This window comes from Narcine bancroftii, chromosome 4 (assembly GCF_036971445.1).
Source record: "Narcine bancroftii isolate sNarBan1 chromosome 4, sNarBan1.hap1, whole genome shotgun sequence".
Classification (NCBI taxonomy): Eukaryota; Metazoa; Chordata; class Chondrichthyes; order Torpediniformes; family Narcinidae; genus Narcine; species Narcine bancroftii.
Window position 1 is genome coordinate 314,974,088 of NC_091472.1, and position 27,382 is coordinate 315,001,469.

The 27,382-nt window shown below is 45.5% G+C and overlaps 1 protein-coding gene across 2 annotated transcripts in view; it reads left to right on the forward strand.

Moving 5' to 3' along the window:
* stk11ip (serine/threonine kinase 11 interacting protein) overlaps positions 1–26,325 on the forward strand; it is a 125,862-nt gene extending 99,537 nt beyond the window's left edge. For both annotated transcript variants that reach the window (XM_069935989.1, XM_069935990.1), the window contains exons 21-26: positions 1,308–1,405; positions 9,877–10,055; positions 13,822–13,906; positions 16,942–17,027; positions 22,949–23,154; positions 24,202–26,325. In XM_069935989.1, the coding sequence (XP_069792090.1) occupies positions 1,308–1,405; positions 9,877–10,055; positions 13,822–13,906; positions 16,942–17,027; positions 22,949–23,154; positions 24,202–24,342 (795 nt within the window). In that variant the 3' untranslated portion in view covers positions 24,343–26,325. The remainder of the gene's footprint in view (positions 1–1,307; positions 1,406–9,876; positions 10,056–13,821; positions 13,907–16,941; positions 17,028–22,948; positions 23,155–24,201) is intronic.
* Positions 26,326–27,382: the final 1,057 nt, after the last annotated feature.

A 27,382-nucleotide genomic window follows, 5' to 3' on the forward strand; every position in this document is an offset into this window, starting at 1 on the left:
CAAGTTGGGCCAAAGGCCTGTTTCCTACTGTATGACTATGTTATGGACTCGAGGCTCTATATGTGGGCACAGGATTCTGATTGGTTACAAGCCATGCCCACCGATTGTAAAAATGAAAGGAAAGTTCTGTGTAGCAGTTCAGAAACATCCCGGAAATGGAAGCACCACCTTTTATACTGTCTTCAACTTCAAGCCAGCCGTAGATGGCTAGTGTAAGAAATTAAATCTGGAAATCCATTAATAATCAAAGAATTGTGATGGAAATCCATTAGCATGAATAATGTGGTCATGGCTAATCTGATTCTTCATGTAAACGTGCCACTGTGCCCACCTCGCAGGGAAGCATGGTTACTTTGTGGATTGGTGTGTCCCCTCAGCCTGCTCACCATTGGGCGTCAGGCCTGATGTTTCCAGTCATGGGGGAGTCAAGGTCCCAGAGGGCACAGGCTCAGAATAAAAGGGTACCCCTTTAGAACAGAGATGAGGAGAAATATCTTCAGCCAGAGGGTGGTGAATCTGTGGTATTTATTGCCATGGACAGTTCTGGAGGCCAAGTCATTGGGGATATTTAAAGTGAGGTTGATAGGTTCTTAATTAAATTATTTTTTTAAATATACAGCACGGTAACTGGCCATTTTGGCCCATAAGCCCATGATGCCCAATTCCACCCAATTAACCTACACCCCTGGTATTTTTTTTGAAGGGTGAGAAAAAACTGGAGCATCTGGGGAAAACCCACACAGACACCAGGAGAACGCACTAAACTCCTTACAGAGAGCACGGAATTCAAAGCCCCGTCCCAATGTTGCCAACCGTGCCACTATTAGGGTGTCAAAGTTTATGGGAAGAAGGCAGGAGAATGGGGTTGAAAGTAGAGGGTGCATCAGCCTTGATGCAAATGGCCGAGCAAACTTAATGGCTGAATGACCTGATTCTCATCCTATCTCTTGGTTTATGCATATTTGTTTTGTATTTATAATTTTAGTAGACTAATTTATCTCTTTTTTTTAAAAAAGAGACTCCATTTCTCTGAGACCGTGGTGCAACATTAAAAACAGTGTACAACTGCAGACAGCGTAGGAACAGAAGCACCAGCTCTGAAGAGGCCGCTGCGAGCAACTGCTGTGCTGTCATCTTAGACCTTAGCCGTCACTATCCCCACAGGACAATAAAACATAACAAAAATAAACTATTTCTCTTGCACACAACTTCAATTATACACAAACTACTTAAAATGTATATAAAAAAACGGTCCCACAATACATCATTACCCTCTAAACCAATGCAATTGTTTTTTTTAATTACAGGCATCGACAGTGAAATTTGGGAGCCCTGAAGAATATGCCTCATTGCTCCTTATGTCCAATTTTAACATCTACATTTTGGAAATCACTGGACTACCCAGGTTTGTACTTTGCCTGCCTGATCTCAGCTTTTTACTTGGTTTTTTTCCCCCACGAGGAAGTAGCTCTCATTAACTGGATTGCTTCCCCAGATAGGAGCTCCTCGCCCCAGTTAGCGGGCAGAGACGTGTTCAAGCATGACTGCACTGAGATTGTATGCAAAGCAGACAGTCTTTTTCACCCAGCCGGCTCCAAGCCACTGTGTCTAAACTCCCCACTTCACCTCCTGAGTTTTGCCCACCAGAGGAACTGAGGATTATGGGTTTTATGCAAGAAGGCTGGAGAAACTCAGCTGGTCATGCACCATTCATTATGCATCAAAGATAATGACCATTTTTTTGAGCCTGAGTCCTTCACCAAGGTATGAGCAAAAATCAGACAGACACCGAATTAAATGGTGGGGGGGGGGGAGGAAGGGAGGAGCACAGGCCCACAGGTGGTTATGGGTGGAATGCATGAGGGAAGTGATGGGGGGAGGGGAGAGCTCTCAAAATGGAGAGGCAAGGGGGTGGAGAGCTGCAGGAGACAGAGGGATGGGGAAGAGAGGAAGGGCCTAAGAGAAGCAGGAGGGTGATGTTAATGCCATCCGGTTGGAGAGTGCCAAGACAAAATATTAGGTGCTGCTCCTCCAATTTGGCAGTGGACAGATATGTCAGTGTGGGAGTGGTGTGTGGCATTAAAATGGCTGGCCACTGGGAGATCCCTGCTTACTGCTGACAGAGCACAGGTGCTCATTAAAACAATCTCCCAGTAACCCTGGGCGCCACATATAATAAATGTTTAGCAATAGCTGTGCATTGTTCCAGCTAAGCTCATATTGCTGTACAGCAGAATTCTTGACTTGACCTGCTGCATTGAGATGCGTGTCCCTGCATCCTTTTTTAATTATACCATATCGTTCATTGCCTCCCTTCATCCATCACTTTTATGCATTTCCCCAGCCCACTGGCAAAAACGGTGCTCTTAATTACCAGAAAACAGGTCATAAATAAGCAACAAAAAAATGCTGAATGGAGCTGAACAGGAAAGCCTGCAGATGCGGTGATTATAGTTCAGTGCTCAAATGTGCTGGAGAACGCGCCAGGTCACTCAGCGTTCCTTTTGGAGCAAAGATCATAACCAATGTTTTGGGCCTAAAACCTTAGTCAAGATATGAGCAAAAAGCTGGCAGGCGCCTGAATAATGGTGGTGGAGGAAGAGGAGTGCAGGGCTTACAGGCAGGAGGCCACAGGTGGATACGGGTGGGAGGGCAGAAGAAGCTGAGAGGTAGTGCGGGAGGGGATAGCTCTCTGAACGGAGAGGGGTCAGGAGCTGGAGGACCGAGAGATAGGGAAAGAGAGATACAAGCGGCTGAACAGAAACTGGAGAAGTCCGTGTTAATACTGTCTGGTTGGCAAGTGCCCCAAAGGAATATTAGGTGTGGTTCATCCGATTTGCAGATGGCCTCGGTTTGGCAGTGCATGAGGCCATGGACAGACATGCGGCGTGCGAATGGAGGAGGGAATTAAAATGGTTGGTCACTGGAAGGTCCTTCCAGCAAATAGTGTGAAGATGCACAATGAAACGATCTCCCAGGCTCTCTGATGTGGAGGAGACCACAGTTGGTGCATGAATGCAGTGGATGACCCCCTGCAGATTCACAAGTGAAGTATTGCTTCACTTGGAAGGACTTTTTGGGCCCCCAAATGCGGTCACAGGGGTAGGTAGAAGGGGGTGATTAGTGGGAAAGGATGAGTGGACAAGGGAATCACGGCGGGAGTGGTCCCTGTGAAAGGCGGAGAGTGGAAGATGTGAATGGTGGTGGAATTATGCTGTAAGTGCCAAGAAATGTGGAGGATAATATGTTGGATATCCACCCCATCCATGGGGTGGTAGGTGAGGACAAGGCAATCCTATCCATGTTGCGATGGGGGCAGAGGGGCCCGGGACAGACCTGTGGGAAATGGAGGAGATGTGGGTGTAAAATGAGTTGATGGTAGTGGAGGGGAAGCTACTTTTGTTTTGAAGAAGGAGGACATCATTAGTTCAGACAGATCTTTGGTGGTTTTGTAGTAGCCTTCAGCTTTGGCTGATATGAGGCAGTTCAAGAGCCCCCATAGCTGATGAGATAAAAACTTAATTTGAACATTGTCCGTCATCCCTCTGTGAACATTGCCTTGTACCTAGTACGGTGGGGAAGGTTTTTCTGTGAGCTGAATAGTTTTTCTTCTAGGGTGGCACAATTAGCACAGCACTGGGGACCTGGGTTTGAATCCGGTACTGTATGTAAGGAGTTTGTACATTTTCCACGAGTCTGCGTGTGCTTCCTCCGGATGCTCTGCTTTCCTCCCATCCTACAAAACGTACGGGGTTTGAAGGTTAATTGGTGTATTTTGGCGGCACAGGCTCATGTATTGGAAGGCCTCATCACCATACTCCTACTGGTCCTTGACCTACCCCTCCTATTCAGTCCTTGTACTGGCTCCCTTCCATGAGCACTGTGCCTTTTTAAAGGGTTCCAGCCTGAAATGTCGACCGCACTACTCCCACTGTCGTTGCTCGACCCACAAGTTCATCCAGCAGATTGTGTTCTGCTCCAGATTCCAGTGCCTGCAGTCTCCTGTGTGCGTCTGCATCTGTTCTTCAGTCCATGACTTGGCAGGTTGGGGCAGCGCAAAATGCTGAGTCAAGCACCCTTTGAGGAGGCAAGGTGCTGCTCCACCCTCTTGAGTTCCTCTGTAGATTTTATTTTGCTGCAGTTTCTCTGTCTCTTGATTATTCTGATGTCATTCTCAGAGCCCGTGTGACTGAAACTTTTGCCTATCATTTCAACATTTGTTGTCGAACTTGGTGCTGTTGAGTATGTCAGAGTTTTGAGAAGTAGTTTCACCCAATCAAGGCCATCATTCCATAAGATATAGCAAAAGTAGGCTATTTGGCCCATCAAATCTGCTCTGCCCTCTCACCCTCATCCCATGTCCTACCCTCAGTGAAAAAAGCCAAAGGTTAGAGTTAACTGTTCTCTCTCTCAGTTCCAATGGTCTTCAAATTGAAATGTTAACATCCAGCTGCCTGCCTTGCTGAGTATTTTGCACATTCCTGCCTCTGTTTCTACATCAAGCTTGCTTGGAGTTGATCGAACAGCTGGTGAAGGTTCAGCTTGAGGTACTGTTGCATCTTCCCAGTTCCGAGGTATAAATGATAAAGCATAGTATCAGGCTCTTCAGCCCAACTCATCAGTACTGACCATTGCCTAACTTGAGTTTGTCCCATTTATCTATGGCCTATAGCAAGCAATGTGTGCAGAATCTTTGCTGGTTAATACAACTAAAGTATTCAGAGCTTGAGTTGTGTATCCAAGCCATGATGCATAGTACACTTTTATATATGGATCAGCATCGTTTATAGCAGCCATTCTCAGTGGGGGGCCATAAACCCACCCTTTCCGGGGCCCACAGCACATTTAAGCTGGGCAACGGACTGAAATCATAAAATGGCAAATGACAAAGATTGAAGGTGTAGCAGTAAGGAAGGTTTTCAAAGCTCGCAGAGGGATCTGGACCAGCTGGAAAAGTGGACTGAAAAATGGCCGATGGGATTTAATGCAACACCTCACACTTGTCTGCATTTTGGAAGTCCAAGAAATAAATGGTAGGGCACTCAGGGGTGTGGTAGAACAGAGGGATCTGGGAATACAGATCCATAATTCCCTGAAAGTGGTGTCACAGGTGGATAGGGTTGTAATTAAACTTTTGACACATTGGCCTTCATAAATCAAAGTATTGAATACTGGAGTTGGAGTTGGGATGTTATGGAAAAGTTGTATAAGACATTGGTGAGGCCAAATTTGAAGGATTGTGTGCAGTTTTGGTCACCGAACTACAGGAAAGACATCAATAAGATAGAAAGAGTGGAGAGAAGATTTACTAGGATGTTGCCTGGACTTCAGGAACTGAGTTACAGGGAAAGGTTAAACAGGTTAGGACTTTATTCCCTGCGGTGTAGAAGAATGAGGGGAGATTTGATCAAGGTATTTAAAACTATGAAGAGGACAGACAGAGTAAATATAGGTTGGCTTTTGCCACTGAAGGTAGAGGACATACAAACCAGAGGAAATGAGTTAAGGGTGAAAGGGGAAAAGTTTCCGGGGCACTTCTTCACACAGAGTGGTGGGGTGTGGAATGAGCTGCTAGCTGGGGTGGTGAGTGTGGGATCAGTTTTAATATTTAAGAAAAATTTGGATAGGTACATGGATGGAAGGGATATGGACTGGGTGCAAGTCAGTGGGACTGGGTAGAATAATAGTTTGGCAGAGACTAAAAAGGCTGAAGGGCCTGTTTTTTGTGCTGTAATATTTTGTGTAGTTGGTAGAAGTGTGGAAGAAACCAACTCAACTTGTCAGCTTCACGGGGAAGGGGGGCCCTAACCAAAATAAAGGTTGGGAATGGCTGGTTTAGAGTTGTACAGCACAGAAACTGGTGTTCCAGCCTAACTCATCCATGCCGAAAAGGATACCTAAGCATTATCCTTTCCTAACGAGTTCAAGAGTATGCTAGCAGCAGGAAAGAAATTGTCCTTGAATCTGGAGGTTATTGCTTTAAAGCTCTTCTTCCCCCACCCCCATTGAGAAGAGACTATTGCAGGAGTGGGATGACTCTTCGTATGTTGACCACTTACCTGAGGCAGCGGGCGATTAAGGTACAGTTGACGGAGGGGTGGTTGGTTTGTGTTGGAGGATACGGGGTTAGACGTTTGGAATTGCAACGAGAAATTCTTCCACAAAGTCAACTTGGACCAGTCTTCCTCCTGTGCCCCCACCATCAGCTCATCCACAGGGAAAAGCATCCAACATATTAGAAGACTCATCCCACCTTCAACACTCTTCAACTCTTCCCACAGGGAAGTTTATTTACAAGTGTGAGATAGCATACCACCAGATTCAAGGACTTTTTTCTTTCCTGCCGTTATCAGACTCTTGAATGAACCTCACAAGTAGTGGTGCGAAAAGAAAAGCACAAAAGTCTGCAGACCCTGTGATTAGAATCACAATGTTGGAGAAACCCAGCAGGTCAAACAGTGTACATTATGTAGCAAAGATAAAGATACAGAACCAACACTTCGGGCTTGAGCCCTTCATCAAGGTACAGAAAAATGTCGGCAGGCGCCCGGACAAAATGGTGGGAACGAAAACAGTGGGTCCACCTTGATTATTGGGTTTGTGTATCTTGGGTAGGAGGGAGAACCAGCAGTGCGGGGATGGGAGACAATGAGGTTGGAGGCTGTGGGAGGAAGGCGACCAGAGGTAATGAGGTTAGAGATGATATTTGAGTCAGTAGCTTGATGCAGAAACAATAAGTCTACCTGGATAATTGAGACTGTGTTCCCTACCCCAACCCCACCATTTTATTCAGGCGTCTGCCTATGTTTTGATCGTACCTTGATAAAGGGCTCAAGCCCAAAACGTTGGTTATGTATCTTTACAAGTAAAATGGTGTTGCTTTTGTTCTGTTCCAGCTGATCTCTCTGTCATTCTGCATAGTGTATTGCTTTTACAGCTGTGGGATGTGTGGGTTGGCCAGCTAGACAGGTTCATAGTACATATAACACTAAATTTAAACGAATAAATGAGCCTGTACAATTGTGTGTTCTGGTAGAGCTGCTTGAACTTTGACAATATTCAGAGCTCACAGTGACAGATTATTTTTGACAGAATTTTGAGATTGTTGAGTCGGGATGAAGTACATTTGAGGAGAAGGATTGAATGATGGAGGAGCCCTGTACGTGTACCTGGAGGCAGAGGATTGGGGAGGTCCTAAATGAATACTTTGCATCAATATTCACAAGAGGAAAGGACCTTGATTGTAGTGAGGCCAAAATTGAGCAGGCCTGTGGGCTGGACAATGTGGAGATTAAAGAAATGGAAGTGTTGGAAACATTAAGATTGATCCCCACGGCCGGATGCAATATACCCCAGGCTGTTGTGGGAAGCGAGAGAAGAGATAGCTGGGACAGTAGCTATGATCTTTGAATCCTCTTTAGCCACAGGGAAAATACTGGAGAATTGGAGAATGGCAAATGTAGTCCCCTTGCTTATGAGGTAATAGGGAGAATCCTGGGAATTCTAGCCGGTGAGTCTTACATCAGTGGTGTGCAGACAAATGGAGAAGATTCTTAAGGATGGGATCTCTGAGCATTTGGAGAAGTCCAGTCTACTCAAGGATAGTTAGCATGGCTTTATGAAGGGAAGGTCATCACTCACGAGTCAATTGAGTCTTTTCAGGAGGTAACCAAAGAAATTGATGAAGGTAGGATGGTAGATGTGATCGACATGGATTTTGACAAGGACCCCCATCCAGAAAGTCATGAAGCATGGGATCAGTGGAATCTTAGTGTTGTGGATAAAATAAATTGGCTTGTAGGGGGGAATGCAGAGGGTAGTAGTGGAAGGAAAGTATTCTGCCTGGAGGTCGGTGACTAGTGGAGTCCTGCAGGGATCTGTTCTGAGACCCCTGCTCTTTGTGATTTTTGTAAATGTCCTGGATGAAGAGGCAGAAGGATGGGTCAGTAAGTTTGTGGATGAGACTAAGGTTGGAGGAGTTGCGGATGGAGCTGAGGGTTGTCGAAGGTTACAAGTGAATGTAGATGGGGTGCAGAGTTGGACAGATGGAGTTCAATCGGGATAAGTGCGAGGTGATGCATTTTGGAAGGACAAACCAGAAGGCTGAGTTCAGGGTTAATGGCCAGTTACTTAAGAGTGTGGATGAATAGAGGGACTTTGTGGTTCAAATCCAAACATTCATCAAGGTCGCCGCACAGGTTGATAGGATAGTTAAGAAGGTCTATGAGATGCTGGGCTTCATTAATGGGGGGGATTGAATTCAGGGATTCCCAGAGATCATGTTGCAACTCTACAAATCTCTGGTGAGACCACACTTGGAGCATTGTGTTCATTTCTGGTCACCTCATTATAGGAAGGATGTAGAAGCTGTGGAGAGGGTGCGGAGGAGATTTAGCAGAACGTTGCCTGAATTGGGAAACCGGTCTTATGAGACGAGGTTAGCAGAGCTGGGACGTTTCACTTTGGAGCGAAGAAGGATGAAAGGAGACTTGATAGAGAGCTACAAGATTGAGAGGCAGAGATAGGGTGGACAGTCAGCACCTGTTTCCCAGGCGAGGATCAGCAAACGCCAAAGGACATGTACAAAGTGAAGGGAGGTAAGTTTAGGGGAGGGATCGGGGGTAAGTTTTTTTACAGAGTTGTGGGGGCCTGGAATGCTGATTTTCTTGTTTCATTTCCTCTTGGACCGTTCCAGAGGTGGTGGAGGCTAGAACATTAGGGTTTTTATAGACCAGCATGAGGATGGAAGTAGAGGGTTATCAGGTAGAGAGGTTTTAATACTTATTTTAGGAAGGAATATATGTGTTGGCACAACATCGAGAGCCAAAGGGCCTGTACTGTATGTTCTATGCTGTCAGGGTATTTGCTTCGCGCCAGTTCCCCCTTTGGTGCATGGTGTGTGTGAGTAATTCTCCTGCTGCCTTTGCATACTCCAGGCCTTGGAAACTGTCCTCAACAGCCTGGACTCCAGACCACAAGTTGACACTTGGTTTACAGATTAACCAGACATCATTTTGTGGGACGGTAGTTGCAAAGTATTGGGCCGGAAGTCAAAGCGGCCGAGAAGATCACTGCAGTCTCCCCTTCCTCTATTGACAATATTCACTTGGATCATTGCTTAAATAGGGTTCATAGAATTATTGAGGACCCTTTCCATCCATAACACAGTATCCTTGGCCCACTACATCAGGAAGGAGGTACAGGAGCATCAAAATCAGGACTGCCAGATTGGGAAATAGTTTTTACCCACAGGGTGTGAGATTGATGAATGGTGTCCTGTAACCGAATGAATTATTCCAAGAATATTTGTATATATTTCTTTTAAATTGTACCTTTCTGTGCATATGTGTGCGCGCACCGTGGTCCAGAGAAACGTTGTTTTGCCTGTTTGTATATGTGCCGTCAGAGGATCAAAATGAAACATTGCTCCTCTTGCAACGCAGAGGCCAAGGGCTTTGTAACAGGATGTATTATTACATTGTGTAATGTTACATATAACCATATAACCATTTACGGAGCGGAAACAGGCCATGTTGGCCTTTCGAGTCCACACCGGTTCACTGATTTTGTGCGCCCTCTTCAGGCATTGGTCCCGGTAGATCTTCATTCAATAACGATGGGCGAATTCAATGCAGGTGGAATCAGATAATAGCAAAACTATGAGCAAACAGACGTCTATTAATACATGATAATAAAAGAAACTTGAAGATGTGTGTTGTGGATTTTAACTGTATTGCACAGATTTCTCAAAGAAGGCAGCACAGCACTTTGGTTAAAGGGGATGGGTAATCTGATCATTCTCTCACATGAAGTCAGGTCCTTGTAGCCCACAGCCAGCACGTGCCAGTTCTCACACTCTGCTATCTCCCTGTTTAGCGGCCAGCCATCCAACTGGCTGAGGAAGCGGGAGGTGCATCTGATTCAAGACCTGGTCTACCTGCAGGTGGGTCTTCGCACCCAGAGCATTGGCATGGAGTTTGACAGCCCGGGCAGCTCGTACACACTGCTGATCCGAAATCCATCCAAGTGCAAGAACTTCATCCAATATTTCACAGGTGGGTGTCAACGGTGTAAGCTGTGTCATGAAGAACACAAGAAATAGGAACAGGACACAGCATCTCTCCCCACAAACCTGCTCTGCCATTCAATACGATCAAGGCTAATCTACCTGAGGATCATCTCCCCTTCCCCCCCCCCCCCCCCACTCCCACCAATCCATTCCCCACAACCCTTAACTCCTCTTCAATGCAAAAATCTACCTATGTCATAAATACATTCAATGCTTGGGCAGATATTTCCACAGATTCACCACTCTAGGAGAAGCAGGTGCTCATCTGTTTTACATCTTCTCCCTTGAATCTTGATGCCATGTCCCCTAGTTCTGGCCTCTCCTTACCAATGAAAATAACTTTCCTGCTTCTACCTTATCTATTCCTTGCACAATTTTAAATGTTTCTGTAAGATCCCTTCTCATTCTTCTAAATTCCAGTGAGTACAGTCCCAGTTTACTCTCTCTCCCCACAGGCTAACACACCCACCCCGCCCCCAACTCTGGGATCATGCCGGTGAACCTCCTCTGTACTGCCTTCAAAGCCCAAAAACTTGCATCGTTCAGCGACCACATAGCACCCAGTAGATACATTTTGCAGTCGTTGCAGAAACCAGTTCCAAGAGTAAACGGTACAATCTGTGCGGGAGGAACCAGCAGGTCGAGCACCATCTGTATCAGAACTCTGACCCTACCTGTGCTGCTGGGAGGCACCAGATTCAAGAGTCTCTTCTGTATCTTCAGAATAATAACCAAGCATAACGGCTAGATTCTGCAATGGTCCAAGGGGGAAATGGAAGAAGAAAGTCAGCATACCCTGTGATTGTAGTAAATAGACAAAATTGTTGGAGAAACTCATCCAGTCTCAGCGCGTCCACAGGAAACAAAGATATGTTAACGACATTGCAGGCCTGAACTCTTCATAGAGGGATGCTCGAACTGTCTGCTTTCCAGTGATAAGACCATATATGTAGCCCATTTGGCCAATCAAGTCTGCTTCTCTTCTATCATGAGCTGATCCTTTCTCCCACTCAGCCCCACTCCCCTACCTTCTCCCCAGAACCTTGGATGCCCTGACTATTCAGATACCTATCAATCTCTGCCTTGAATACACCCAACGACCTGGTCTCCACAGCCGCCCATGGTAGCAAATTCCAGAGGTTTAGCGCTCTCTGGCTAAAGAAAATCCTTTGCATCTCTTTTAAATGGGTGCCCTTCAATCCTGAAGTTGTGCCCTCTTGTTCTGGACTCCCCTGCCATGGGAAACAACTTTGCCACATCTACTCTGACCAGGTCTTTCAACATTCAAAGTGCTTCTGTGAGGTCCCCCCCTGATTTTCCTGAACTCCAAGGAGTCCAGTCCAAGAGTTGTCAAGCTAATCCCTTCATTCCAGGAATAATTCTTGTGAATCTTCTCTGAACCCTCTCCAACACCAGCACATCATTTCTTAAATAAGATGCCAGTTGCTCAAATTTTGGATAGCAGGGATTTTATGTATGTTGTTCAATGTTTCACTTTTGCTAAAACCAGATGCAGTAAGCTAATTTAGTATGCTATGCTAAATAATTGGTATACTCTAATAGAGACACTTGAATGGTAGACCTGAGAAACAAGAAGAGGATGTCACTTTGCTTGGATTGTACCACAGCCTTACAGTTCACGGAAGGCATTGAAATGTTGTAACATCATAATGGTGGTGGCAGATATTGAATAAATGTCAGCAGGTGGGACCCACCTATTTGGTCGTCATGAACAAGTTGGGCCAAAGGGCCTGTTTCTGTGCTGTTGACTAATTTCCCCTCATATAATTGAGATTGTCTTGGTATGGATGGCTAAGAATAGGTAGAATTTGTCGGACAGCTGGGTTGTTTTCTCAGGAGCATTGGAGGCTAAGAGAACACTTAAATTTAGACATATTGCACGGTAACAGGTCCTTTCAGTCCACGAGCCCATGCTGTACAATTGAACTACACCCCCGGTACGTTTTAAAGGGTTGGAGGAAACCAGAGCCCCCGGGGGGGGACATGGGGGGAATGTACAAACTCCATTACTGACAGCGCAGGATTCAAACCCCGATACTGGTCACTGTAACTGTGTTGCGCTATCTGCCCTGTCCCAGGGTAGGTTTTGATTACATGATTTATGTGAGAGGAAGGGAAGTTGGAAGAGGACAAGTTTTTTTTTGCATGGAATGAGCTGTCAGAGTGCTGGAAGCAGATCGAAGAGTGGCTCTTGGGGTTTCCAGATAGACACATGAACGTGGAGACGGCCAAGGTTTGGTTGAATCTGTAATATCTTCACAGATATGATTGGTGAAGAACCTGTTCCCTTGCAGCACTGTTCTGTGTTCTAATTTTTATAGTTTGTCCAGAAGAGTTTTGTCAAGTCTTAGCTCAGGAACAGACCTTTCAGCCCAACTTGTGGGAGGTTGGATTGGTACATTTGCAAGTAATGCAAAGATTAGCGGAGTTGTTGATAGCAAGGAGGATTGTCTTGGCTGCAGGATTATACTGAGGAAGTGGGCAGAGTAGTGGCAGATGCTGTTTAATCCTGAACAATGTGAGATTATCTATTTTGGGAGGACTAGTGAGACTCTGACACACTCGATGACTGCAAGGACTCTTGGAAGTGCATCAGTGTTCAAGGATCCCTGGAGGCAGTAGCATGGAGAGGAAATGTTCTGAATGAGGAGTACGCTATACTTCGTTAGCCAAAGTAGAATGTGAGAGAGGGAGTTTGATTGTGGTGCAACTCCATAAAATGTTAGGTCGCGGATGGAGTGCCCTTCAGTTTGCTGGCCTATGGGGAGGGCATGATTGTACTGCAGAGGATGTTGCCCAAATAGAAATTCTGCCTGGTCTGCAGGAAGAAAAGAATCTCAGGGTTATATGTGATATCATGTATGTACTCTGACAATAAATCTGAACTTTTTCTTTTGCCATTCCAGGTCACCTTGGCCTCAAGACTGACCTGCCCTGTGTTTGCACACCCCATATCGATCCCCTCCGATCACAGATTGTAACACCATTACTCACCCCCTCCATTCCCAATGCTAACTTCCCCAAAGGTGCTGTTGCCTTGTTAACCCCACCCTTGCTCTCTCGACTACACACTGGCAGTTACTCTCACATTTTGACTCGCCTGTACCACATTTTTCCCCATTCAGCCTGATGTTACTCCTACACTCTAACTAAAGAATGAAAAAAATATTGGCGACATGGCTAGCGTAGTGAATAGCACGACGCTATGTTCAGTACTGAATGTTTGCCCTCTGACGATAAATCTGAACTTTGAACTGTGCCTGGGATAGAGTTGCAGTTAGGGCAGGGGTGGCCAACCTTTTCGTTTTTAATTTAGACATACAGCATGGTAATAGACCATTTCAGCCTATGAGTCTGTGCCAACCAATTGACCTACAGCCCCCAGAATTTACTCATGGGCTGAAATGGTCTGTTACCATGCTGCATGTCTAAATTAACAATTAAAAAGTGTCCCTCAGTCAACAATGTTGTGCCAATCTACGTAAGCCCACTGCACAATCCCTTCTCTCTCTCGCAGACCATCACCCTCTATTTCTATTGCATCCTTGTGTCAATCTGAGTCTTAAATATTCTTGTTGCGTCGTCAGGCAACACATTCCAGGTGCCCGCCCTTCTGTGTAAAAATGGAATAATACCCTCCAACATCTCCCTTATATGTTCCTCCACTCCTCTTGAACAGATTTACTCTCATAGTTGATGGGTTTCCTTACAACTCTGCTTCTTTCTTTCAGACTTGGTTCGGGAATTGACTCCAATTTCAGTCAGCAAACTGAAATCCATCTCCTTCACTCGAATGAGCCCACAACATAAACTCTGGTAAGGGCTGAGAATTTCTTTGTTTCACACTGCTGTCTATCATTTGTTTTCATTTGCCAGAGCAAGGTTCCCAATGTGTAAAACACACTACAGGGTGATAAACCTGCAGAATTTGTTGCCACAGGCGGTTGTGGAGGCCAGGTCTTTGGGTGTAGTTAAGGCAGAGATTGATAGGTTCTTGATTAACGTCAAAGGTTATGGGGAGAAGGACAAGTAGTGGGGAAATGGATCAGCTCGTGATTAAATGGTGGAACACACTCAATGGACTGAATACCCTTCAGCTCCTGTGTCTTTATGGCAGTGGTTCTCAACCTTTTTCCACTCACATACCACTTTAAGTAATTCCTCATTAGCCACAGAACACCAATGGCATAGGTAATTCTTGCGGTCTTCTGGAGATGTGGAAAAATATTAACGGTTTAAATTTTCAAATGTTTTGGCACAGTACATATATACAAATATTAAAGAAATATTATTGTTAAATAAATATTAGAGTCTGGGAGCATTTGCACAAGCAGTTCATCAGTCATTCAGCAGGTCTCGCTGCCTGGGGGAAGAACCACTGAGGTTAGGTGAGACGAGAACCAGACGACATAGGTTAAGAGTGAAAGGTGATATGTTTGAAATATTCAGGTGAACTACTTCACACAGAGAGTGGTGGGAGTATGGAACGAACTGCCAGCTAAATTAGTAAATGCTCAATTTTGACATTGGGCAGGTACATGGATAGGAGGAGTTTGGAGGAATATGGTCCAGGTGAAGGTCAGGGGACCAGGCAGAAAAATATTTTGGCACAGGCTAGAAAGACCGAAGGGCCTGTTTCTGTGCTGTAGTGTTCTCTAGTTCTATGGATCGAATTTAGGAGCAGGGGGAATTCTGCTGCAACTGTACAGGGTCCTGGTGAGGCCGCACCTGGAGAACTGCGTGCCGTTCTAATTTCTTGAAATAAGATAGAGACAGAGGAGTTGTTTCCACTGGCAGGTGACACTAAAACTGGGGGCCTAGCCTCAAGATTCAGGGCAGTAGATTTTTGGATAATGGGGAGGAATTCCTTCTCCCAAAGAGCCGTGAATCAGCTGAATTCTCTGCCCAGGGAAGCAGCAGGGGCTGCCTCGTGAAATGTTTTTAAAACACAGCTGGATAGATTTTTGACAAACGGGAATTATGGATTGTGAGGAACAGGTGGGGAAGTAGCTTTGAGTCCATGGACAGATGATTATGAACTTACTGAATGGTGGAGCAAGTTCGAATGGCTCCTCCTATTCCTTGCATTCTGGGTTAATTTCTACATGGATAAGGTGGGAAAGGGATGATGGGCAATATCTGTGTTGGGGGAAAACAAATGGGTTAACGTGGCAGTTAGGAGTCTGCTTCTCTGTCCGTGGTGTGTAGCTAATGCAGGCCTTTGGGAACTGCCCAGTGAGTCAGGCTGTACTAATACAGAGAGGAAAAACCGACAGAGGAGTAGCAGAAATGGTCAGTACTGATGCAGGTAGAACTGGAAGTGAGTGGGCCAAAGCTGACACATTCAATATTGAGACAGGAGGCTGCAACGTACTGATGTGACGCTCCTCAAACTTGTGTCGGGCCTCACTATAAGAATGCAGGCGGCCACAGTTCCATTGATCGGAAATGGAGTTGAAATGGCAGGCAGGCTCAGAGTTATTTCTGCACAGGCACTCTGCAAACACCTAATGTGGAAATGTTTAGGGGGAACATCTTCACACAGAGTGTGAAATGAGCTGAAGTGGTGAATGCTGGCTCAAATTTGAACAAAGAAGAATTTGGACAGGTACATGGATGGGAGAGGTATGGAAAACTATGGACTGGGTGCAGGTCAGTGGCACTAGGCAGAAAAATGGTTTGGCACAGACTAGAAGGGCCTGTTTCTGTGCTGTATTGTTTTGTGGTTCCCAGATTCACTCCTCTTTGGGAACCAGCATAGAAGATTACAGCACTGTACAGGCTCTTCGGCCCACATGCTTGTGCCAAGTTATATAAATCTACTCAACAATCTAACCCTTCCCTACTTCACATCCATAACCCTCTATTTTACTTCCATCCATGTGCCTGTCTAAGAGTCTTTTAAATGTCCCTATTGTACCAGCCTTCATCTCCACCCCCTGCAATGCGTTTCAGGCCCCCACCACTCAGTGTCTATATTTTAAAAATAGTGTCCCTGATGCTTCCCTAAACATTCCTCTCCTTGCCTTGTACAGATGTCCTCTAGTGTTTGCTACTCTTGCCCTGGGAAAGTGCTGACTATCCACCTTCTCTCTGCCTCTCAGAATCTTGTGGACCTCGATTAAGTTCCCTCTCATTGAACATATTTGCCCACCTCGGTGCCAGTAACTGAATTCAGATTTTGAGCCACACCACAGTGAAGTTTGAGTTGGCAATCTCTGGATTAGTGTAGCAATGCACCAGCAAACCCCCACTTGTGTAACTCTTACAAACTCGGTATGCTTCGCCACTAAAGCCTTTGCTTCGATCAGTCTTTGTCCCAACTTTCTTTCCCCCCCCCCCCCCCCCCCCAAAGTTTGTGGTCACCATATCCAGCTCAATGTCTGTGATGATTCAGCCAGCCATTCCCATTTGCAGCAAGTAGGAATTTTAGTGTTGATGCACATTGTACAATGTGTATGACAATAAACTCATAATCGTTACAATCAATAATATCAACACTATCGGGGGGGGGGGGGGGGGGGAATCTTTGTTGAACTAAATAGACACTGCTCTGACACCACAAAAGGACAGTCTACACTTGGGGCTATGGACCCCTTAGGACTCTGCTCAAAGTTTATGGGCCCCCATCCCTGCGAAGCTGTCAAGTTTGGTTGGTTTCTTCTTTCCTAGCGACTACATAAAAAAAAGATTTTTATAATTCAGTCTGAAATGTGCTGTCGCCCCATTGAGAATGACCAGATTAAGCAGCAGGAAACCTTTCCATTTTTTTTCAGTAGGTTTGGGATGTAAATGTCGCTTTTACATTTTGCCTTGTGTGCTTCTGTCCTGACATTGCTATGTTCTCCCAGGACCCTAATCCAAGAGAATCCCACTGTCGATTCAACAGAGGGCAAGCATCCCAGTTTCCTGTATGTGCTGGCTTTTCAACTTGAAGGTAAAGTACCACTGGCTGCAACTCTCTGCTCAATGCATTGCTAGGGTGATCTCCAGAATGTGCACTGTGGTTCAGTGGGCATATTCTCTCCACCCTGTCAGTAGTCTGTAGGTTCAGAGATTTAGGCCTGAGCTGTGTACAATTGGAAATGCTCTTCCCTGGTTGATGCTCCAAGCCTAGAATCTCTCTCTTTGGCTAAACCATAGTACACTACAGCTCAGAAACAGGCCCTGCGCCCCATCTGGTCCGTGCCAAACATTGATTCTGTCTTGCCTTACAGATCTACACCCAGAATAGAACCATTGAAAAGGTACAGATCTGCATAGAAATGCAGGGGTCTTTCCTCGTCCTCCCACCACCCCCTCTATAATTGTCAATAATTGTCCTTCCATTGCACCAGATTATCTGTTGTGCGTCTTTTTTTGATAAATCCAGTTTGGTCTAAATTTACCATTTTCGGTACCTGTTCTGCTAATCTGTTCGCTAATAGTTTAGCTATTATCTTATAATCTGTGTTTAGCAAAGATATTGGTCTATATGACGCTGGTGAGAGTGGATCTTTCCCTTGTTTTAGTATCACTGTAATTATTGCTGTTTTACATGAATCTGGTAAGTTTTGTGTCTCATCAATCTGGTTGATTACATCCAGGAGGGGCGGTATTATTAGGTCTTTAAATGTTTTGTAGAATTCTATTGGGAGTCCATCCTCTCCTGGTGTCTTATTATTTGGTAAATTTTTTATTATCTCTTGTATTTCTACTGTTCCAAATGGTTCTGTTAATTTATTTTGTTCCTCTATTTGTAGTTTTGGTAGTTCAATTTTAGTCAAAAATTCATCTATTTTCCCTTCTTTCCCTTCGTTTTCGGTTCGGTATAATTGTTCATAGAATTCTCTGAAGTTTTCCTTAATTTCTTTTGGATTATATGTAATTTGTTTGTCTTTTTTCCTTGTTGCCAATACCGTTTTCTTAGTTTGCTCTGTCTTAAGCTGCCATGCTAGGATTTTGTGTGTTTTTTCCCCTAGTTCATAATATTTCTGTTTTGTCTTCATTATATTCTTCTCCACCTTATATGTTTGTAATGTTTCATATTTTATTTTTTTATCCGCCAATTCTCTTCTTTTGGTTGTATCTTCCTTTATTGCTAATTTTTTTTCTATGTTTATTATTTCCCTTTCCAACTGCTCTGTTTCCTGATTATAGTCCTTCTTCATCTTGGTTGCATAACTTATTATTTGCCCTCTAATGAATGCTTTCATTGCGTCCCATAGTATAAACTTATCTTCCACTGATTCCGTATTTACTTCAAAGTACATTTTTAATTGTTTTTCAATAAATTCTCTAAAATCCTGTCTTTTAAGTAGCATGGGGTTTAATCTCCATCTATACATTCTTGGAGGGATGTCTTCTAGCTCTATTGCCAATAACAGGGGTGAGTGGTCCGATAATAGTCTAGCTTTATATTCCGTTTTCCTAACTCTCCCTTGTATGTGGGCTGATAACAGGAATAGGTCTATCCTTGAGTATGTTTTATGTCTAGTCGAGTAGTATGAGTATTCCTTTTCTTTTGGGTTTTGTTTCCTCCATATGTCCACAAGTTTCATTTCTTGCATTGATTTAATTATAAATTTGGTTACTTTGTTCTTCCTGTTAATTTTTTTCCCCGTTTTATCCATATTTGGATCCAAATTCAGATTGAAATCCCCTCCTATTAGTATGTTCCCTTGCGTATTAGCTACCTTCAAAAAGATATCTTGCATAAACTTTTGATCTTCTTCGTTAGGTGAATATATATTAAGTAGATTCCAAAGCTCTGAATATATCTGACATTTTATCATAACATATCTCCCTGCTGGATCTATTATTTCCTCTTCTATTTTAAATGGCACATTTTTGCTAATTAATATAGCCACTCCTCTTGCTTTTGAATGATACGATGCTGCTGTTACATGTCCTACCCAATCTCTCTTTAATTTCTTGTGCTCCAATTCAGTTAAATGTGTTTCTTGGACAAATGCTATATCTATTTTTTCCTTTTTCAGTAAATTTAGTAGTTTCTTCCTTTTAATTTGGTTATGTATTCCATTAATATTTAGAGTCATATAGTTCAGCGTAGCCATTTTATATTTTGTTTATCTTCTCTTTCCGTTTTTCCATCATTACCTTTCCTCCTTTTCCATTTCTGTTTTCTTATTTTCAACTCTTTACCAGACAACATTCCTACAACATCCAACATTTTCCTTATTCTCCTATTTCTATCTTCTTTATCCCCAATCTCCCCTTCCCCTCCTGAGTTGCCCTTTATCCCTTGTCGGACAACCACATCTCCCCTCTCCATTTGGATTTGCGAATCCACTCGCAAGCGTCAACTGATTTTGCAGTGACCGCTCTTTTCCCCCACCCAGCCCCCCCCAGAAAAGATTTCGTTTTTTATATGTCACAAAGGTCACTCTTTTAGTTCCCTCCTTATTCTCTCTATTCCATTACCTTCCCTTATTAATTCTTGTCTATACTTTCTATGTTTTCCTCTAATTACAGATACTTTCACATATGCCCGTTGTCTCTATTCACTCTTATACCTCTTTACCCGCATACATATCAATCGTGGTCATTTTTACCCTCCTTACCCGTCTTCATCCCTCAGTCTATTTTTGTCTTTACCCACATACATATCAATCGTGATAATTTTTGCTCTCATTACCCGTCTTCATCCCTCAGTCTATTTTTGTAATTGTTCTGCAAATTTTCGTGCTTCTTCTGGATCCGAGAATAGTCTGTTTTGTTGTCCTGGAATAAATATTTTCAATACCGCAGGATGCTTCAGTGTAAATTTATATCCTTTCTTCCATAAAATCGCTTTTGCTGCATTGAACTCTTTTCTCTTCTTTAGGAGTTCAAAGCTTATATCTGGATAAATGAAGATTTTTTGCCCTTTATACTCCAGTGGTTTGTTGCCCTCTCTTACTTTTTCCATTGTCTTCTCCAGCACCTTTTCTCTTGTAGTATATCTTAGGAATTTTACTACAATAGATCTTGGTTTTTGTTGTGGTTGTGGTTTAGGGGCCAATGCTCTATGTGCCCTTTCTATTTCCATTTCTTGCTGTAGTTCTGGACATCCTAGGGCCTTAGGGATCCATTCTTTTATAAACTCCCTCATATTCTTGCCTTCTACATCTTCCTTAAGGCCCACTATCTTTATGTTATTTCTTCTGTTATAATTTTCCATTATATCTATTTTTTGGGCTAGTAATTCTTGTGTCTCTTTAGTTTTTTTATTAGATTCCTCCAATTTCTTTTTTAAGTCTTCTACCTCCATTTCTGCTGCTATTGCCCGTTCTTCCATCTTGTCCATTTTTTTCCCCATTTCTGTTAAGGTCATATCCATTTTATTTATTTTCTTTTCTGTGTTGTTTATTCTTCTTCTTAAATCATTGAATTCCTGTGTTTGCCATTCTTTAAATGACTCCATGTATCCTCTAACAAGAGCAAGTACCTCCTTTACCTTGCCTATCTTTTCTTCTTCTATTTCCCTGTACTCTTCCTCTTCCTCTTCTTCTTCCTCTAGGTTGACCATCTGTTGTTTCTTTGCTGCCCTTTCCTCCTCTTCTTTCTTGTTTCCATTGTCTTCTGTGGTCTCTTCTTGCTGCAGGTGTTCTGCAGCTGTCGTTGCCGGCTGTGGAGATCGACTCCCCAGCTGGTCCCCCCTCCCGTCGGTGTGTTTTTTTGTATGCGCATCGCGCATGCGCGAGGAGTCGCGCATGCGCGGTTGCGCACTTTTACTCGGCTCTGTGAGCCATTGTTGTAGTTCTCTTTCTACCGACCTGAGGTAGTGGGGTCTTCTCTCCACAGCGGGCCTCTTCGGACAGGTAAGGCCTTCACCTTTTTCCTCCGTTGTCTTCTCTTCCTCTCTTCTTTCCGTTGATTTTGATTTTTCTCCTTTTGTCTCCATCTTCTTTCCACCTTTATATTCACTTTTCTTTAACTTGTATTTCTGTGCCTTTGTATTTTCTCTCGTTTTTCCCGACTTTTCTGGAGAGGGCTGGAGTTCACCGTCCGGCCACTACTCCATCACGTGACTCCTCCTTCGCACCAGATTATCTGGATGTTTACAGCACTGCACACTAACTGCTGCATCCCCTAAATAAAATAATACCTGTACTAGATTAAGCATTTTCATTGGGCTGAATGGACAATCTGAAAGGTAACTATAGAAATGAAGGTTTCCTTTATTGTGAAATCGAGCATTCCAGTGCAAGGATTTATCCCATGTTTAAGATCATCCTGGTGTAGACATGTCCAATTCCCAGCACCAGATAATCAGGCTTTTAGAGTTTCTCACGGGATTATCTCAACCTCATTAATCCTCCGCTTCTTCCACCTTGCAAGAATCTATAATCTGTACGTGGTGAAAATCTGAAATAAGAACAACAGGGGCTGGAAGCTCTCAGCTGCTCAAGCAGCCTCTATGGAAACAAAACCGAATCAGCATTTCAGGTTTAAGATCCTTCTTGAGTTAGAGGGAAACAAGTTGGTGTAAAGTTGCAGAGCAGGCTGGAGGAGAAATGGATAAAGCAACGATGCATCTCCGATAGGGTGAGGCCTGGGTGGTTGTGGGGGTAAGTTGTGGAGGACATGTGGTCAATGGGTTCATGAGGACAGTATGAAAGGAGAGTAAACTGGTGCTGTGGGATGACCCCATCAGGTCAGGCTGAACTAAAGGAGAGTGATAAGCTAAGCCAGGGAATAACTTGCAGCCATGTAACAGTGCAGGAGGGTCAGAGTGGGGTGAGGAGTTGAATAGGTGGCAACCAGAAGCTCAGGAGTGCTCCTGCGGACCTGCACTCTGCAAAACACATTCCTAATCTCTCGTGACAAGGCTCCATCTGCCTGAGCACGTCGCTGCCTTCGAGACTTGCATCAAATTCCACAACTTGAGGTGAGCAGCGTTCAGTGTCTGTATCACAGCCAGCTGGTGTTGCTGGGAAGCATCCATTGGAGATGTTGGGTCAGGCTTGTGACCCCTGCGTATCACAAAATGACAACTTTCACCCTATCAGAGAGATTCCCTGCTCTGCATCTTCGACCCATAGAACACTACAGCACAGAAACCGCCCCTTGTAGTTTGCGCCAAACTATTTTTATAAAACCACAATGCTGGAGAAATTCATCAGGTCACATTGTGTACTTCACAGAGTAAAGATCATAACCAACTTCATCAAGGTATGAGCAAGGCACTGTGTGTCGACAGGATGCTGCGCGTCGACGGGACGCTGTGTGATCTGCTGAGTTTCTTCTGCATCGTGTTTTTACGGAAATCACAGCGTATGCAGACTTTTGTGTTTTATTCCAAACTATTTTTCTGCCTCGCCCCACTGACCTGCACCCAAATCATAGCCCTCCATCCCCCTCCCATCCATGTGCCTGTCCAAATTTTTCATAATGTCAAAATTGGACCCATGTTCACCACTTCAGCTGGCAGCTCAATTCACACTCACGGTTCAAACTTCCTTTGTTGCCATGTAATAAAGACATCAGCAGACAGATTCGCCATCGGCAGAAATCGCCTGAAGCACCTCTTACAGTCAGAGAAAGTGAAGCAAAAGAGAGTTGTCTTCGAGCCCCTGTGTTCATGGATTCGCCTCCCACCACTCCCCCTAATGTTCCCTTCGAACGTTTCCACATTCACCTTTATGGTCTTCAATCTGAAACGTGAACATCCATTCTTTTTTCACTGTTTTGCACATTCCTGCATTTATTTCAACATCAGATTTGTTTGGAGTTGATCGAACCAGCCGGTGAAGATGCTCCCAAGGTGCTGTTGGATTCAGTTCTGTGCCCTTCCCCCCCACCCCATTCCAAGTAAGTGACAACAGTGGCTTTTTAATCCTCTGACCCTCTCCTCCTCTGTGCTTCTGTTTGCAGATGATGTCCTTACCCCAGTGACCATGCTTGCTACCTCAACCACTCTGCACCTGCTGGCGGAGGACCACCAGTGGAAGAAGGTGACTGACGAGATGGCCCCACCGAGCGAGATCCCCATCAAAGAGTCTCAGGCCATAAGCAGCATCAGCTCGATCAGCCTCTACCTCTCTGCCCCACAGGATGTCCAGTTCCACATCTACCACGAGGTACATTGCATCCACTTGCCCATCTGCGTTGGTGGCCTCGTCCGCCTGTCCAATTTCTCCAAGGGTCTCGTGCCGATGCATCAAACAGCCCCTATCTCTGTCCGTGGCATGCAGCAGGACCTGCCCACTGCTCAGATTGAAGTTCAGCCTTGGGAGTGGTTTTACTCAGTTTCTCTGAAGGACGTGTCTCATTTACTACTGTGCACTTCCCACACTGGGAGGGTGTGACGGGACAGTGAGAGTGTTTTGGCATTTATTTGACCTATTCTGTCCCTGCCCTGGGGATATGTGGCAGGACAGTGGGGGGAGTTTTTCCCTGTATCTGACCCATTCTGTCCCTGCCCTGGGAATATTTGGCAAGATAGTGAGGTAAGTTTAACCGGTACCCTGCCCTGGCTGTGTGTGGCAGGACAGTGTGAACGATTTACTCTGCATCCAACCCTTCTTGTTCCTGCCTTGGTGATATGTGGCAGGACAGAGGGGGAGGTTTTACCTGGTGTCTGACCCATCCTGTCCCTGCCCTAGGAGGGCAGGACAGTGTGCATGAACATTTAGCCTGTATCTTAATCCATGCTGTGACTGCTGGGTGTGTGTGACAGAGTAGTGTAGAGGTTTTTCCTGACTGGAATTTCATATAATAGAGATGCAGTGTGGTAATAGGCCCTTATAGCCCACAAACCCACGCTGCCCAAATACAGTCATGTGACTAATTAACCTACAACCCTTGTACATCTTTGGAACGTGGGAAGAAACCGAAGCACCCAAGGAAACCTATGCAGACAGGGGAGAACATGCAAACTTTTTACAGACTGCGCCGGGTTCGAACTCCACTCGCTAGCGCTATAATGGTGTTGCACTAACCAATTCTCTGCCCCTTATCCGTAGCCTGGCCACAGGTAGGGTCATTTGGGAGATGGGATTGGGGTTTGTGGTGTTGTGCTGGGTGGAGTGGGGGTGATTTGGTTCTCGGGTCGAGAGCGTGGCCCATCGTGATCCATGAGGTTGTTGAACCTTCTCCTGAGCCGTGGTCTCCTCATCCCCTTCTAGGTGAGCCGCACAGAAAGCACGTGGCACCTGCAGACGGAGTGTGTGGAGCTGATCAACAGGCTGGTGGAGTGGGTCCGTGAGTACTGGGAGGACATGTTTGGTGTTCCCCTGAAGATCACCATCCACCAAGTACCAGACTAAACTGTGAAATGCGCACAGCCCGGGACTTGTGGGGGGAGGGGGATGATAAGAGGGAAGGCTGAGGGACAGCATGAGGATGCAACTCCGTGATGAGACAATGTGGAGAGAGGTCACTCCCTCGTGGTGGGAAGAGCCTGGATTTGAACTCTTGATGGAGAGTTGGAATTGTCACGACCAGTGCTTGGCTTTGTCCTGGAAACAGTCTTATACTGTCATCAACACAGATGCTCCCGTCTCTTTCTGAGACGCTGAGGTTCCTTCACCTTCTAGACTGGATTGACGAGCAGAAAGACTTCCATCCCTTCAATCTATCCTTCTCTTTTCCCCACCCCCCCCCCAACCCAGGAGTGTGCTGCCTCCAATCTCCAGACTTTGGAGGGGGAGGGGCGGAATAGGGAGATCGTCCTCCAGTGCAGGATCCATGGAATAACAGAAGGCTTGGGCAGCCATGAAAGGTGTTGTCTCCTCCCTTTTCCACCCCCCCCCCCCCCCCCCCACCCCCGCCCACAACCCAGCTATTGAAGCTGGGTTTAGCAGGTATTGAGAGGGCAGAAGCTGGGATTGTTGTGGGAGTATTGAGTAATATTTCTCCTTTTATTCACCAGTCACAGTAGTGACCATCCATCTCACTGAACATTAGACTTCACAAAGTCCATGACACTCTTCCATGAGTGTGCCACTTCGCACTTCTTATCCCATCCCACACTGACCTGTGGCAGGGCTGGATGCCCACTGCCTGCTACATACTCCACACTAAGCACGTAAGGGACTCAGACTCCCCCAGAGAAGCTCTGCCTCTGTCTCGGAGTCACTACCCACTCCTGCTGCTTGCTGCCCAGATTGTGCAGTTCCCCCGAATCTCTGTCCTGCCCGCCCCCTGCACTGTAGTCACGTGAGGGGGAGCTCGCCTTGCCTGCCGCAGTGGTTTCTGGAGGGCTGCATTCTTCTGTGTGGCTGATCCCTGGGCTCAACCCCATCCTGAGAGCGGGGGAGACGCAGGACCTCCGAGCAGTGTAACTGGATCGTTTACCTGTTCCCCTGCCCACTGGCTGACTCTATCTTTCCATCCCCAGGGTGCTGCTGCACCTAGGTATTGTATACATCAATCTCATCCCAATATCCCTTTGACCACCCCCCGCCATTCCCTGAACCATATCTCCAGTGCTATATACCTTGGGCTGCATTAACCCTTCCTTTGCATGCTCTGAACTGGGTCAGGGTTAAACATCGGGCTTGGAGACAGTGTGGGTGGATTAGCCCTGCTCCTGTCATGCATGGTTTTTATTCTCTCTTCCTTTCTCTCTTTCGTGGTCTTGCGCGAGCTCCCTCTCGCTCTCGCGTGCTCACTCTCATGTGCTCTCTTCCCCCCACCCTACTCCACACTTTCAGAAAGATCACCTCGCCTGCACCAACCACTGGAGGTGGAGGGCATGAAACCCACCACTCCCCTGATACTATGCCCACACCACTCCTCCCTTTTCCATCTTGGGCAGGGGAGCTTAATGCATGCCTGTCACCAGTCAATCTGGCTTGGTGGAAATGGTGTTTGTATGGGGAACAGCCATAACTGGCCATATGAGGGGGTTGGAGGGAGAGGGAGACACACTTTGGAAGAGGCTGATGTCAAAGACTATGCCCCCCATTATCGACTCCACTTTGTCTCCACATCAGAACAAACCTCGCGCTCTGACCCACGCAGCCCAACAGAAGTTATTTTTTAAATGTGGCCTATTTGATCCCTGGTCTCCTTGAAAGAGGGATGAGAGAAAAAAAAGAAAAAAAAAAAAGAAAAAAAAGAAAGAGGGATGAGAGCACCTTCAAGCCCAAGTATCTACCACTGAGAGGGCTCTCAACACGTGGTCACTCTAGTACTGATGCTGCCTTGTATTTATTTTAATGTATATTTGCTACGTGATCGGGATTTTGAGTTGCATAGCCTGTATTTTTTATAACTGTGCCAATAAATTTCACTGTGAGGCTGTTGATGAGTATGTTCTCTCCCACTCACACATTCCCCTTGTCTTCGTCTGCCATCGGTTCCCTGGGCAATGGCCACCACACACTTCACTTCTGGTCAGCCCCCAGGCATCAGGCACCCATTCATCTTCAGTGGTTTCCTGCGCTCCATTGCTTTCTTGAATCTTCTTACCGAACTCCTCCAATCCCTCCTCCCCATCTCTACCACCTTGATCCCAATTACCCTCAGATTGCACACCAGAGACTACAGACATTGGAATCTGCTGCAAAACCTTCTCCATATCAACATTGACAGCCGTCACCCCAGCATCTCCATCTCCACTCTGACTCTCTTCCCCCTTTTGTCTGACACCTGCCAAACGTATCTAGAGGAATGGGATACAAGAGCAGGGATGTGATGTTGAGGCTTTATAAGGCACTGACGAGGCCTTCCTAGGAGTACAGCTCTTTATTGAAGAAGGAATGTGCTGGCATTGGAGAGGGTTCAGAGAAGATTCACAAGGATGATTCCTGCAATGAAGTTCAGAAGAATGAGGGGGACTTCTTCGAAGCATTTAAAATGTAGAAAGGCCTGGACAGAGTAGATGTGGCAAAGTTGTTCCCCATGGTAGGGGGCGGGGGGGAGTCTAGGACAAGAGGCCACTACTTCAGGATTGAAGGGCAGCCACTTAGAACAGAGATGCGGAGAAATTTCTTCAGCCAAAGGGTGGTGAATCTGGAATTTGCCACCAGAGGTGCCTGTGGAAGCCTGATCGTTGAGTGTATTTAGTGCAGAGATTGATAGATATCTGAATTGTCAGGGGAGAAGGCAGGAGAGTGGTAGAATGGATCAGCTCATGTTGGACAGGGATCACACGAAGGACTTAATGGCCTACTTCTGCTCCTACACTTTATGGTCTCCCCTTCGGTCTGTCATCATTCAGCCACCACTGTCCACCACCACCCTGGCTTGACCCTCAGTAGGTCAAGCAGCATCAGTCAGAGAAAAAGGATGGTTAATGTTTTAGTTGGAGACCAAGACTGAAGAGAAGAGAGGGCTGGTTTAATGGTGGGAGGGTTTTGA